The following is a 13,399-nucleotide window of genomic DNA, read 5'->3' as shown; positions in this document are numbered from 1 at the left end:
TGAGGCTGGATCATGAGGTCAAGAGGCTGGGTGGGTCACAAACAGTGATAAGCCAGTGTTTGAGTCTAAGTTTGAGATAAGCTGATCTGTCTGAATGTCTGGTCCATGCACCCATCTGTCTGTCTGTCCTAGTCTAATTTTGTTGCTGTGATAAAACCCTGACCAAAGCCAACGTGGTGGGAGGAGAGGTATAATTTGGCTGATGCTTCTATGGCACAGTCCATTTTGAAGGAAGGTCTCAGGAGCTCAGCAGGAACCTGGGGGCAGGAACTGAAGCGGAGGACATGGAGGGACGCTGATCACTGACTTGCTCTCCCTGGTTTGTCAGCCTGCTTTCTTATAGAAGCCAGGACCAACTGTTCAGGGATGCCATCACAGCCATCCATCAATTAACAATCAAGAACAGATCCTTACAAACCTGCCCACCATGTCAACCTGATAGAAAAAAGTTCTCAATAAGGGTTCTTCCACAGTTTTCTAGTTTGTACTTAGTTGACAAAGTTACAGGTGCACTATAACCTATCAGCCCACTGACAAACTGTGTGTCTGCTTATCATTTTTCTTTTCTCTTCCTTTTTGTTTTTGTTGTTGTTTATTTTGTGTTTTTTTCTTTTCAACATAGGGTATCTTTCATAACTTGCAGTCTAGACCAGGCTGGCCTCAAACTCACAGAGATTTGCCTCTGCCTCCACAGTGTTTTGATTAAAATCGTGAACCAGCAACCCCAGCTTTCTTTCCTCTTTCCAGAGACTGCCGGTCAGCTTTTTTTCTCCTTACTCTGATTAATATCAAGACAAAGGCTGCTTAAGGAGGGACAGGTTTATTTTGGCTCATGGTTAGAAGGGATTCAGTCCACTGTGGTGGAAAGGCAGGGAGGGGGCTGTGAGGTGTCTGCCCACATTGCCTCCACAGTAGAAAGCAGAGAGGGATAAGAGCTGGTGTTCCCTTCCCTCCTCCCTTCCTTCCCTTTACCCAGTCCTCCATTCAGCCCAAAGTAGGCATCTGCTTTCTGCACTCCCTCCTCTCTCTAAGAGGGACCTTCCTCCATCCTGTTCCTGAGAGAGGCCCTGATGGCAACAGAAGACCATGAGAGACACAAGGAGGTGCCCCATGACAGAGAAGTCCTACTAGGCACCTCCCAGATGAGTCTGTCCCTGTGGAGTTGCAGCGATCAGCACTGGATACATGTAGAAACTTCTGGTAGCTGAGGGTTGTTCCTCTTTTTGGATTTCTTGCTTCTCATCTCAGGTCAGAGCTTGTCAAGAGACTCCAGAAGACCATTGTCTTCGGGGTTTCCTCTTTTCCCCATAGCAACTGCACGTGTTTCTGGGGTTCTGTTTGTTTCTGTGGCCTGACAGGGGTGGGTGAGTGTGAAGTGGCCCCACGCCTGGGGAGAGTTCTTGTTGGCAACTTCCTACTCTCCTCTCTCACTCTTGCAGTAATGACTGTCTTAGATGTGCAGGAAAAGTCAGCTCTTGGGAGTGCACAGAACAGGAAGACAGCAGAAGCCTGGAACCCCGACTTTGTGGAGTATGTACCTCAGCAGACACTGGTGACACAGAAATAAGTTGCTAATTTTTCAGTCTCTGGTGCATTTCTGGGAACATCAGCACCTGTGTCTCCCCTCCTTCCCACTCCTCTCCGCCTTCCAAGAGAGGCCTATGGAGCAACTCTCAATTCAGTCCTGCACCCTAACAAGAAAGAGAAAGATTCCCAGACCTAAGGCCCCTGGAGCCCACCCTCCCAGAACCCACTTGGAGCAGGCTGGCCTACACTGGCTTATAGATACACAAATAGGCACGGCTCCCCATGCAAATATATCATTACAATTCTAACCTTTCAGGATCAAGTGTAGTTATTGGCATGTGTGTGCACTACCATATACATGTGAATACTCCTCACATGTGCTAAATATGCCACACACGTGTATGTACCACACAGCATACATGTAACACAGTCAAGTGCTGCATAGTGAACATACCACATGTGACACATACATACTATATGCATCATTTGTATGTATACCATATCTCATATACCTAACATAGGATACATACTGTACATGCTACAGACATAATGCATATATACTGCACACATCAGATGTAATTATGAACTCCACACTATACACAGCTGTACATGCCACATGAAATACGTCAGCCATCGTTATGATTCAGAGACACAGTCAGGGTTCAATAATAAGGGTGGAAATGGCAGTCCTGGCTGTAACAACATTATGTCTTGGTCACACACACACACACACACACACACACACACACACACACACACACACACTTAGGTACACACCTCACCCAAATACACACATGCATGAAGATACACAAATCACATATACCACATTTAGTCACCCAGCCCCAGGTCCCCTGTTTCCATGGACACCTCGCTCCCTATCCCCTCACTCACTTACCCCTCAAGCTCAAGTCCTGGGTCTGACAAAGGCAGTGTCCCTGCTCAGCCTACCGTAACACACAGGTCTCTTTAGTTCCTGACTCCAGGGAGCCTCTTCAAGCCTGGCCCCCCTGTGAGGCTAGAACTGGGGACTCCTGGACTGCAGGGTCCTTCCTCCTGCTCTGTCCTGGTCCTATGCAAGGCCCCATGGAAATTCCTGGGCACATAGTGTCAGTATAAGAGGAACACAAGACATGACCAATTCTGCTGTGTTTGCCATCTTGGGTGGTCCCTGGAGGTTTAGCACAGGCCAAGGTAGGAAGAGGACCCTGACCAAGCATACGTCAGGATTGTCTCAAAAACCTCTCATTCACAGGAAACTCAGGCAGATTTTACTCCAGATGACACAGGCACAATTGCTGTGGGATTCATTAAAATGGACTTAGAAGAGACCAAAAAGACCTCTGTACAATCCTGCCTTCCCTATTGTCCTGTCTGTCCCATCACAAGTCTGTGATTCCAGCAAACACAGAACTGTCAAAACATGGGACTCTTATTCACAGCCCTGGGCAAAGACATGAAATAAACCAGCCTAGCAAGAATACAGGGGCAGCCAATGGCAATGACCAGTGTGTGTTGTGCAGTGTGTGTCTGAATGTGACGGTGTGTGCAGATGAACAGAGACAACTCTGTCCTTCAGTAGCTGTGAGTGCTACCCCGACTGTGCCAGGACCAGACACTTCTAGCCGAGGGGTAGAATCCAGGAATGAGCTCCTTATCCCTCCATGTCCTGATGAAGGCCATGTCCTCTCTGAAGGGGCCTGAGTCCTGCTGGGACCTCTTGCCATCCTCTTTGAGGGAAGAGGACTAAGAGCATCTGCTTCCTTCCATGAAGGACTTCCCAGGCCGGGGACTGAGTGTTCACCTTCTTGCCATGAAGGGTTTGGGGATTTTTGTTGTTGTCCTGTTCTGTGTTCTTCTTTCTGTTCTTCTGTTATATCTTTGCGTGTTTGAGGGGGCAAAGAGAACCCTCCTGGGGGCACACATGTGCCATGAGACATGTGCATGCCATGGACACACCGAGAGAAGCCTTCAATGCCCCTCCTCACCTCTCACCTTATTTGAAACTGGGTCTCTCTTGTTCTCTACTGCAGACATCAGGCTAAATGTTTCAGAAGCTTCCCCGAATCCTCCATCTCTGCGTCCCGTCTCACCTAGTAGGGCAGCGATTACAGATGAGTGGGAGCATTCAGCTTTCTGTGACTTCTGGGGATCTGAACCCAAGTCATCACTTTGCACTGCAAGCACCTTACCTACTGAGCCATCTCCCCACACCCATGGAACTCCATGGAATTCCAAGTCACTACAGGGGTCTTGGGGTTCTAGATGGCATTGTGGGACATAAAAAGAGCCCTGATGCAATAGGACTTTCTGTTATAATGCTGTGTTTATAAATCTCTTACTGACTTTATATAACTTTTTTGTATATTTTTATTTCTTCAATTTTTCATTATCAGGAGTGGCTGAAATAAAAAATATAATTGAGTCCCATCATTATTGTCATTATGGAAATGGCCATAAGAGAAAACTGGTCAGATGAATATTATTGCTTCCCACTTTTCAACTGGTAAATAGTTGCCATTGATAAAACAGACAAGCCCAGAGAATCTGTCCAGAATGTTCAAGAATATGGTCTGTTATACAACATGCCTGTTTTCGGGGAGAACACCTAGGACATACTTATGTGTCCTTCTTGATCTCATCATACAAGACAAGCACAAAGGCACCACCCATGCCTCTGAGAACGTTGGACCATGCACCCTTGAAAAAGGCCTTGCCTCCTTCGTCTGGAGCAATCTTCCGCCAGCAGTCAAGCGTGCCTGTATGCACGATATCAGTTCCTTTGTGTCCAGACTGCATCATCATATGATGAGGAACCATGTCAAAAGGATAGGAAGTCAGGCCAGCAACAGAAGTGACAGACTGTGCAATCATCCAGCTGATGAAGATGTGAGTATTCTTGGGATCTGGGAGCATTCCCTTTGCGGTGTCTTAGATACCGAAATAGGCAGCTCGGTAGATGATAATACCCTGTACTGACACATTAAAGCCGTGGTACAGGCCCTTAATCCCATCAGATTTGTAGATCGTAACCAGGTAGTCACCAAGGCCTTTGAAGTCCCTTTCAGCTCCAGCTTTGCCCACATCAGCTGCTAGACGGGAACGGGCAAAATCAAGAGGGTACACAAAGCGTAAGGATGTGGCCCCAGCAGCACCACCTGATGCCAGGTTCCCTGCAAAGTACCTCCAAAACTGGGTCCTCTTGTCCACACCACCCAAAAAGATCTGCTTGTATTTATCTTTGAAGACAAAGTTGAGAGCCTGGGTGGGAAAGTATCTGATGACATTGGCCAGGTTACCATGCCAGAAGGACAGGACTCCCTGTTCCTTGGGGATGCGAACTACACAGTACATGATGCCCTTGTATTGCTTATCTGCTGAGATTTGCTTGCTGGCATGCTGTACCTGCAGCATGACACACTCGATGGGTGCTACCACCATCTTGAAGATGGCTGCAGTCACTCCAACAGCCAAGAAGACCTTGGCGAAGGACACAGCAGCATCTGTCATGTTGAAAGCAAAAAAGAAGAGGCAGGCGAGTGCAGGACAGGACTGGGTTGACAACTGGCTTTGACTCCTGGACTCTGGGTGACTTTATATAACTTTTAATGCATGTTTCTTGTCTTCCCAAAGCTTATCTGACAAGGACAGCTCCTGGCAGAGTGACCTAACATGAGCATGAGGTACAATGGGAGCACAACTACTGACCATCACCAATAATTCTGAGTCCCTTGTCCTTACTGATGTGTTCGTCCAAAGGGACTGTGGCATTGTGTTGTGTCAGATACGTTTATGTGGCACCTGGAGCAGGTTCTGTGACACTGTCTGGAAAGTGACTCTCCATTCTCACGTCCTTCAAGTCTGGACCAGAGGGTATGCACTGAACTCTCGGCTGAGTTAGTTATGAGTCATGTGCTCTGCTATGAGTCAAGTCCTGTTCTGAGGAAATCCCAGAGGTCATGTGTAAGACAGACCTGTGTCTGAACCCCACATTCTCTGATCTCCATTAGCCACTGTTGAGCCAGGGGATGTAGTGCCCTTGTGCCCCTCGGTTCAGATCAGTATTGAGAATTCTCCCAATGTCGGACTGTTCCTTTCCTCAGACAGAGATACCCTAGGACTGAGGGTGCCTCCTCTGGGGAAGCAAGGAGAAGTTGGGGTTCGTTATGACTGATGCTTCTTCCTCCTCAGGCCCTGACACACTCTATCCAGGCCCATGACATTTTGACCTGGTTCAAATATGAAAACAATTACAAGTCCAGAACAATCCATTTGGTCCTTTTGTTCAGCCTTGTGTTTCCTAGAGCTAGATCTCACCTGCTGGTAGAAAGGGAGCCTTCAGCCCAATGCCCATCTGCTTTGAGGCTCCAGGGCATCATGATGAATTTGCATTCTGTGTTAGTAGGAAGAACATCTTTGTTCGGTGTTGATAGGGACTAGAAGTGAGTGGGATAAGAGTGGATACACAGAGTAGAGTCTCAACCCAGGGCCCTGTAAGTGTAAATGTCCCCCACAAATGTCACCACAGCCTGCACATATTTCTGTAGATCAGAGGGGCATAAGTGCCTCTGTAGTCAGGTGGGTGAGTGAGCTTCAGTACTCACTCTTGTTCCTTCTTCCCCAACAAGAAAGAGAAGTAGACGGCCAGAACTGGGAAACTGAGTCATCAGAAAGTAGACATCTTGGGGTTGGGGATTTAGCTCAGTGGTAGAGCGCTTGCCTAGGAAGCGCAAGGCCCTGGGTTCGATCCCCAGCTCCGGAAAAAAAAGAACCAAAAAAAAAAAAAAAAGAAAGTAGACATCTGAGGTCATCCTTACATTCTTCCACACAACACCTACCTGAAATCATGTCCATGTCTAGACATGGGGCCAGGAGACACAGGAAGAGCGAGCTGTCATGCATAGTGACACCCATCTATTTCTGGTACTGAAGGGAAGGGAGATTTCTGTGAGTTCAATGTTAGCTTGAGCTAAAAGGTGCATTGCAGCCCAGCTTGGGTGGCCGTGTGAGACACTTTCTCAAATCATCAGGGCCAAAGATGTGTCTTAGTCGGCACAGTGCTTGCCTAGCATGTGTGAAGCCCTGAGCTCCATCTTGAGCACACCATGACTGGGCTGTGGTGACACACACCTAAAATTTCTGGACTCAGGATGTGGGGGAAGGAAGATGAGTTCAAGGACATCCTTAGCTAAATAGAGTCTAGCCTGGGCTAGAGATGCTGCCACAGACAAACAACAAACCAAACAGAATCAGAAGGAAGATATGATGGGAGGGGAGAAAGCTGTGACCTACAGGTCCGTACCCTTTGTGGGGACTCAGACACACAGATAAACTCTCAGGGATCAGCTCATAGCATGAGCTTGACCAGCAGTGTGAACCTGGAAATAGTGCTAAAGACCTCATAAACTAAGAGCACCCTATAATCTGAATATTGAAAGGAGGTGGTTCCTCTGTAATCACAGAGCTAGAGCAAGAGAAGGGCAGCTTTCAAACCCACTCAGGAAGTGGTTTGTAAGAGAGGGTGGGCCAACTGACTGAAAAAGGAAATGTTCCCCAGGTCTCTTGGGCAGTAGGTAGAAGCCCTCAGGGACAGAGGGCATCCTCAAACCACATCCATGGGTGCCCCTACTTGCTGGGCGTGGTAGGAACCCCAGACTCTGAGGACTAGAGCCCTCCCTATAACTTTTATCTAGAGCCTCACATGGGAGCAAGGAACCAGGAAGCTGAGGAGAAAAAGGAGAACTAGGCAAGAGGACATTCTACTGTGTAGAAGGAGACTGCTCCTTTGTCCCTCTAGGCTCTGGCATGGGTGCAGGTGACAAATGAGCTGAAGAAATGATCCCCAGAGGAATAGGATTGTGGCTGCCTTCAGCTCTGCTCCTCTCTGGAGTCCCAGGTGAGCATGAGGCAGGTGTGTCAGGTCCATCGTTGAAAATGGAAGCTCTTGCTGTTAGCCTGAGAGGGCCATGGGAAGTGCATGGAGCAGACAGCACAGGCAGACTGGCCTAGAGAGAAGGCAGGAGGGTGAGACAGAATCAGGAACCACACAGAGGGCTACCTGTGACTGTCACTGCCATAACCATGTAATCTCTACTTATCTTACAATCTCTGTGTAACCTCAGTGCTGACTCCTGCTCTGACAAAGCCTCTCTCCTTTCTCACTGTTGCCTCAAGATCTGAGGGTTTTTTAAGAGCTGACTCAGGGGAGGCCGTCCTCCTCATCCAGCTATGAGATGCAGAATGGAGATTTGTGTTTTCCAGGCTGTTTCCCTCTGCGTGGCCCCAGCAGTGTGACAGGCACTGTGGGGGAGTCCCTGAGCGTGACTTGTCAGTATGAGGAGAGATTCAAGATGAATAAGAAACACTGGTGCAGAGGGTCACATGTTCTACTTTGCGAAGATATTGTCATGACCAGAGGCTCAGAAGAAGCTAGGAATGGCCGAGTGTCCATCCGGGACCATCCAGACAACCTGACCTTCACAGTGACCTTGCAGAGCCTCACCCTGGAGGATGCAGGCACCTACATGTGTGGGGTGGGAACACCATTTCCCTATCACCGCTTTTGGAATAAAGAGTCATTCAGGGTTGAGGTGTCTGTCATCCCAGGTAAGCCTCCTTCATGTCAGGGCAGCCTGAGTCCAGGCCTGTCATTCCCTCATGGAAAAAGGAAGCCATGATCCTTAGCATGATGAACTGGGAGAGTGAGTGATCCAGGATAGGGAGTGTGTGTCCACACATGCTTTTGTTAGAACATGTTTGGTACAAGTGACAGTGTGTGTGTGTATACCATTACATGTGTGTGCATGCACACAGACACAATGGGGAACCTGTGTTCTACAAGACATTTTATTATTTTATTTATTTATTTGCTTTTTTATATATTGTTTATTTGTCTGTGTATAGGAGCTTGTCCATGGTGTGTGTGAGTAAAAGGAGAACTTCTGGGTGTTAGTTCTCTATTTCCACCTTGTGGGTCAAACTCATTCATCAAGCTTGGCAAGCAAGAGCCTTTAGCCAGTGAACCATCTCATCAACCCGTGTTGGAGATTCTCAGTGTCCACTGTGGGACAGTTTCAAGTGTGAAAGTTTCTAGAGACAGGCTCTGAATCGTTGGCTCTTTGTGACTTCCAGTTCTGTTAAGAGAGGAGTCCTCTGTCCCAGGTCTCATACGATCCTGTCCCCAATCTCCATGAGGGAACAGTACCTCTGCACATCAGCTCCCCTCTCTCAAAGGTGGCTCTGACCTGGGACTGAGTGGACACTTCCTTTCCATGGAGGTACCAGCTCTATCACTGGTTCTGGGACTTCTGGGAGATTTCTCAGCATCCTGAGAAACCCCCCAAACAACCCCAAGCTCCCCCTTGTCTCTGTTTCCCAGCAACAATTTACTGCTGGAAGAAACTCAGAGGATTCCTCCAGGTTCCCCTTGCAGGATGGAAAACGCTTTCAGCTACTTTGGTGGCCAATATTCTTCGTGTCTATAGTTCATTCTCAGATTATGGGACCTCCCTTGTACTTAGAACCCATAAGAGCAGGGGTGGTGAGGGACTGAAGTAGGGGTCAAATGCCTCTGATAAGCCCAGTTGGTATCATCACATCTTCTTCTTCCTGTTCTTGTTCTTGTTGTTCTTCATCTTTCTCCTTCTTTTTCTCCTTCTTCTCCTTCTCCATCTTCATCATCATCATAGTTATTTGAGGGAGGATCTTGAGTATCCAGGTAAACCCCAATCTCACTGTGTTCTCAGGACTCATCTTGAATGCCTGCTGTCCTTGTCTCTGCCGCTCCTGCGCTCAGATTGCAAGCAGACATCACCACACCCAGCTCCTGGTTCTCAATGTTGATTTTCCCCTTATGTTTCCCTGCAACCTCCTCTGTGGATCCACACTGAAGTCTGGGAAGGCAAATCCCACTGACATAGCTGTCTCTCTGCAGTAGAGGCCACTCTCCCCAGGGCCCTGCAAGCACCTGCCTTTCTAGAACTTTCCATCTGCTCATTCCTCAGAGAACACTGCCCAGTGGCCTTTCTGGCTGACACTGGGAATGAGTGGACCAGGCAGACAAGGAGATTCACTACCCTATTTGTCCCCAGAAGGATGGCAGACAAGGAGGCAAACACTGTGGTTGAGATTGAATGGAACCTGACACACTCTCCTCTGTAAGAAGACTGTCTCCATGTTTACAAGTGCAGGCCAGACACTGTGCACCCTGAGATGGGCTGGGAAGGGAATCCCTGACCAGGCATTGGTGTGGCCATGGGGCTGATAGCCTGTCAGACGGCTGTCCACATGCCCCAGGAAGCCGTGTGAAGCAGAGTGACAGAGCTTCCTGTGGGTAGGAGACAGTGTGGAGGTCATAGGAATTGTCTTGTGTTCTCATCCTTTGCTCCAATCACAGGTTCAAGCCTTTGGAGCAGTACAACAGTCCCAGAGACCATCAGATCCTCACTGGTTCATACTCAGCCCAGTGTGACCACAGAAGACACAATTCCTGCTCCTAGCGCACGGCCTCGGTGAGGAACCTACATCCATGAGATTTTTGGATTGTCGAGGAGGGGTCATACTGAGAGAGCAGAGGTAGAAGGGTTTGGATCTCCCTCTTGTATACCTCTCCTGTGTTCCCAATGTCAGGCTAACCTGAAGGGTCTTGTGAGTACAAGTTGCTCATCTAAAAATAAGGACACAGAAGTGACACTCAGATACAGACCCACTTGTTGGTGGTAAATATTTAAAAACTTGCTAAACCTTTTATCCCACAGTAGCCCCGGCACTTGTGGGGCCGAATGGAACTAACCCTAATTTACCTCTGGTTAGTATCTCTCCCGGCAGCTCTCTGCTAGCTGATAACTTTCTGGTAAAATCAGGGTTCTAGAAGTCCAGCATGGACTGGCCTGTCATGGCTCCCTGCCATTGACACTGCTCAGACTCCCAACAACCCAGTGAAATCATGACTCAACAAAGTATAATTTATCAATCTGATTTATATGTTATACTCTCAATCCACAATCTGTCCACACAATAAACTCACAAGCCGATAAGCGATTACCTCTGATAAGGCTATAAACCGCTTACCTACATAGGATAAATTTGCCTACAGAAATCCATCCCAGCTACTTTAGCAATTCAAGATCACCCATATCTGGGTCACCCTTTTCCGTCTCCATCATGATTCTCCTCCTTCCCCTTCTCTCTCACCTTACAAAATCTTTGTCACCACCTTAGTTTTTTACTGTCCAATCATGGCTTTGCCCTAATTTGTTCCAGCCCTCACCTGCATACAGACATCAACCTACACCCACTGAACTGGAGTTACTTTCCTGCCAAGCGGGTCCTACCTAAACACATCCAGAGCCTGGAGAAATGGCTCTGGGGAGATGGTTCTGCCCCTCTGAGTACATCTGAGTTTGAGCCATATCACCTACAGGGAAAGTCAGGCATTTCAGCTCATATCTGAAGGACAACAGCTGCTGAGGTAGAGACAGAAGGATGCCTGAGACTCACTGGCAAGACACCCTACTTGGCGAGCTTCAGGCTAGTGAGAGATCCTGTCAGAAAACAAGACAGATGGGCCAGGTGTGGTGGCTCCCACCTTTAATCCCAGCACTTGGGAGGCAGAGGCAGGTCAAGCTCTATGACTTTAGGACCAGCCTGGACACACAGTGAATTCCATTCTAGCCTGGACTACATAGTGAGACCTGTCTCAGGACTAACGCAGAGTAGTGGCTCATGAGGAATGACCAAGTTTATTCTCTGACCTCCACATTTATGCACATGCATGTTTACCTGCACATATACACATGAACACACACTTACACACACACACACACACACACACACACACACACACACAAGTATCTATGTAAAATGAATAAGCAGGGGATGTGGAAGCAAAGTCACCCAATACTTGGGAGGCAAAAACAGGTGGATGTCTATGAGTTGAAGGACATCTTCGTTCAGCTAGGCCTACATAGTAGAAATGAATGAATGAAAGAATGACACCAGGAGAAAGTGGGAGAAGTCCAGTTAGAAGAGATCTGAGTGTGGGTTGGGGAGGAGGTGTCTGCATGGTTAGAGGCTCTGTGGTTAGAGGCCCATGGGTTTGGTCTGGAGAGAGCAGGCCAGGCCTGAATTCACGGCTACTTCTTGGGCTATGGATTAATCACACTGGCCTTTCAGGCAGTCCTGTCCTTGTCCCTGCATAGATCTCTGCAGACACAGACCTGGGGTGGACACAGGCACATAGCACAGGGCATCAGCGTCGCCTTCTGGGAAGGGAGCTCATTGTGACTTTGTCCCTTCCAGGTCTCTTCTGGGCAGCCTCTACTTCTGCATCCTGGTGTTTCTGGAGTTGCCCCTGTTCCTGTGCATGCTCAGTGCCGTCCTGTGGGTGAACAGGCCTCAGAGGTGCTCTGGGTGACACAGCATTGGGCCCTGTCATGAGAACCAGTGAAGTCTGTTGATATGGAGGCCCTGTCCCTAGATGCATCACTTCTGGTGGCCAAGGACAACCAGTAAACCTGTGTTCTTGAGAATGCTCTGAGACTTTTAGAAGATTCTCTGCATGTGTCAAACACATAAAAGAATGTGCCCAATAAATACCAGCTGGGGAATTGGCTCAGCAGGTAACAACACTGGCTGCTCTTCCAGAGGTCCTGAGCTCAATTCCAATAACTACATCGGTGGCTCACAACCATCTCTAATGAGTTCCGATGCCCTCTTCTGCTGTGCAGGTGTACTTGCACATAAAATATTCATACATTGAATAAATTTATTAAAATTAATTACATAGAATTATAATAGAGTACCTTTACTTATTATTTGGTATGTTCACACGTGTGTAGAACATGACTCTATCCTGTCCATCTGCGTCCCCACCCTCCCATTCCCTCAGGCCTGTGTCCCCTGCTTCCTTTCATGTTCCATTTCTCTTTTTCTTTTTGTATCTCACCGAGAACACTTAGTGCCTCCTGACTGGATGCTAGCTGACCTTGCTGACTTGGTCTTGGGCATGTAACCATGGCTGCAGTGACCTCAGGATCAGGAGACAATGCCACATTCAGAACTCAGCATTTCAGGGCACTCTCCTCCCCTACCTCTGCCTGTGGAACTCTTTCCTCTCCCTCTCTGCCTTGGGGTGGGATGGCGGTGTCATACAGGGCTGAGCACTCGATGGTCACTTACACCACAGCAGAAGGAAGCATCGCCAACCAAGGCCAGGGCACCGCTCATTCAAGGGTAGAGACGTAGACACTTAGAGGACAATGTGACAGCTTGTCAAATAGATACGTACACCTTCCATGAGAAATACCCAATGCACTGTGTCCTCCAGATTCACTAATAGAATGCGGTCTATACTGATAATCTCCCTGTCTGACGTCACATCCCTGATTCCCAGCCACCCTGGTGACATCCTGAATCTAACAGTTATATCTGCTTGGCTTAAGGCTTTGCTGCATACATGCTCATGGGCTTGCCAAGGGTGTATTGTTTAGCTTCTCTGTGTCTGATTGTTGTATAAACAAAGTTGTACTTTTTTTTTTTTACATAGAATCTTGCTATGGATGCCTGGTCCAGAATTCACTATACAGACCAATTGGCCTTAAACTCAGAAATTCACCAGCACTGTTATACCAGGACCAATGTTATATTTTCCCCCCAGTTTTCTGAAGTAAACCCAAAGCCTGACTCACAGAACAAGCACTTTACCACAGAGATGCATCCCACCCTCCCCTCCTGTCTGTCTGTCTCTCTGTCTGCCTCTTGTATTTCCTCCATCCTTTCTTCTTCCTTTTTTGTTATTAACAGGGTCTCAATATATAGCCCAGTCTAGTTTCCAACCCCTGATCCTCCTGCCTCTGCCTCCCTAGTTCTGGGATTA

At 48.0% G+C, this 13,399-nt stretch overlaps 1 protein-coding gene and 1 pseudogene across 3 annotated transcripts; one reads left to right on the top strand and one right to left on the bottom strand.

Moving 5' to 3' along the window:
• Positions 1-4,066: 4,066 nt before the first annotated feature.
• Positions 4,067-5,099, bottom strand: Slc25a5-ps8 (solute carrier family 25 member 5, pseudogene 8; annotated as a pseudogene).
• A 2,173-nt stretch (positions 5,100-7,272) lies between these two features.
• Cd300c2 (CD300C molecule 2) lies at positions 7,273-12,312 on the top strand. 3 transcript variants are annotated; one of them, NM_001168284.1, is given in 4 exon segments: positions 7,304-7,420; positions 7,786-8,130; positions 9,920-10,034; positions 11,824-11,995. In NM_001168284.1, coding segments are annotated over 4 exon segments (636 nt in total). In that variant the 5' UTR covers positions 7,304-7,359; the 3' UTR covers positions 11,939-11,995.
• The last annotated feature ends 1,087 nt before the right edge of the window (positions 12,313-13,399 follow it).

The sequence above is a fragment of the Rattus norvegicus genome, chromosome 10 (genome assembly GCF_021556685.1).
Source record: "Rattus norvegicus strain SHRSP/BbbUtx chromosome 10, alternate assembly SHRSP_T2T, whole genome shotgun sequence".
NCBI lineage: Eukaryota > Metazoa > Chordata > Mammalia > Rodentia > Muridae > Rattus > Rattus norvegicus.
The sequence above is the reverse complement of the archived record's forward strand: the minus strand, read 5'-3'. Positions and strand labels throughout refer to the sequence as shown.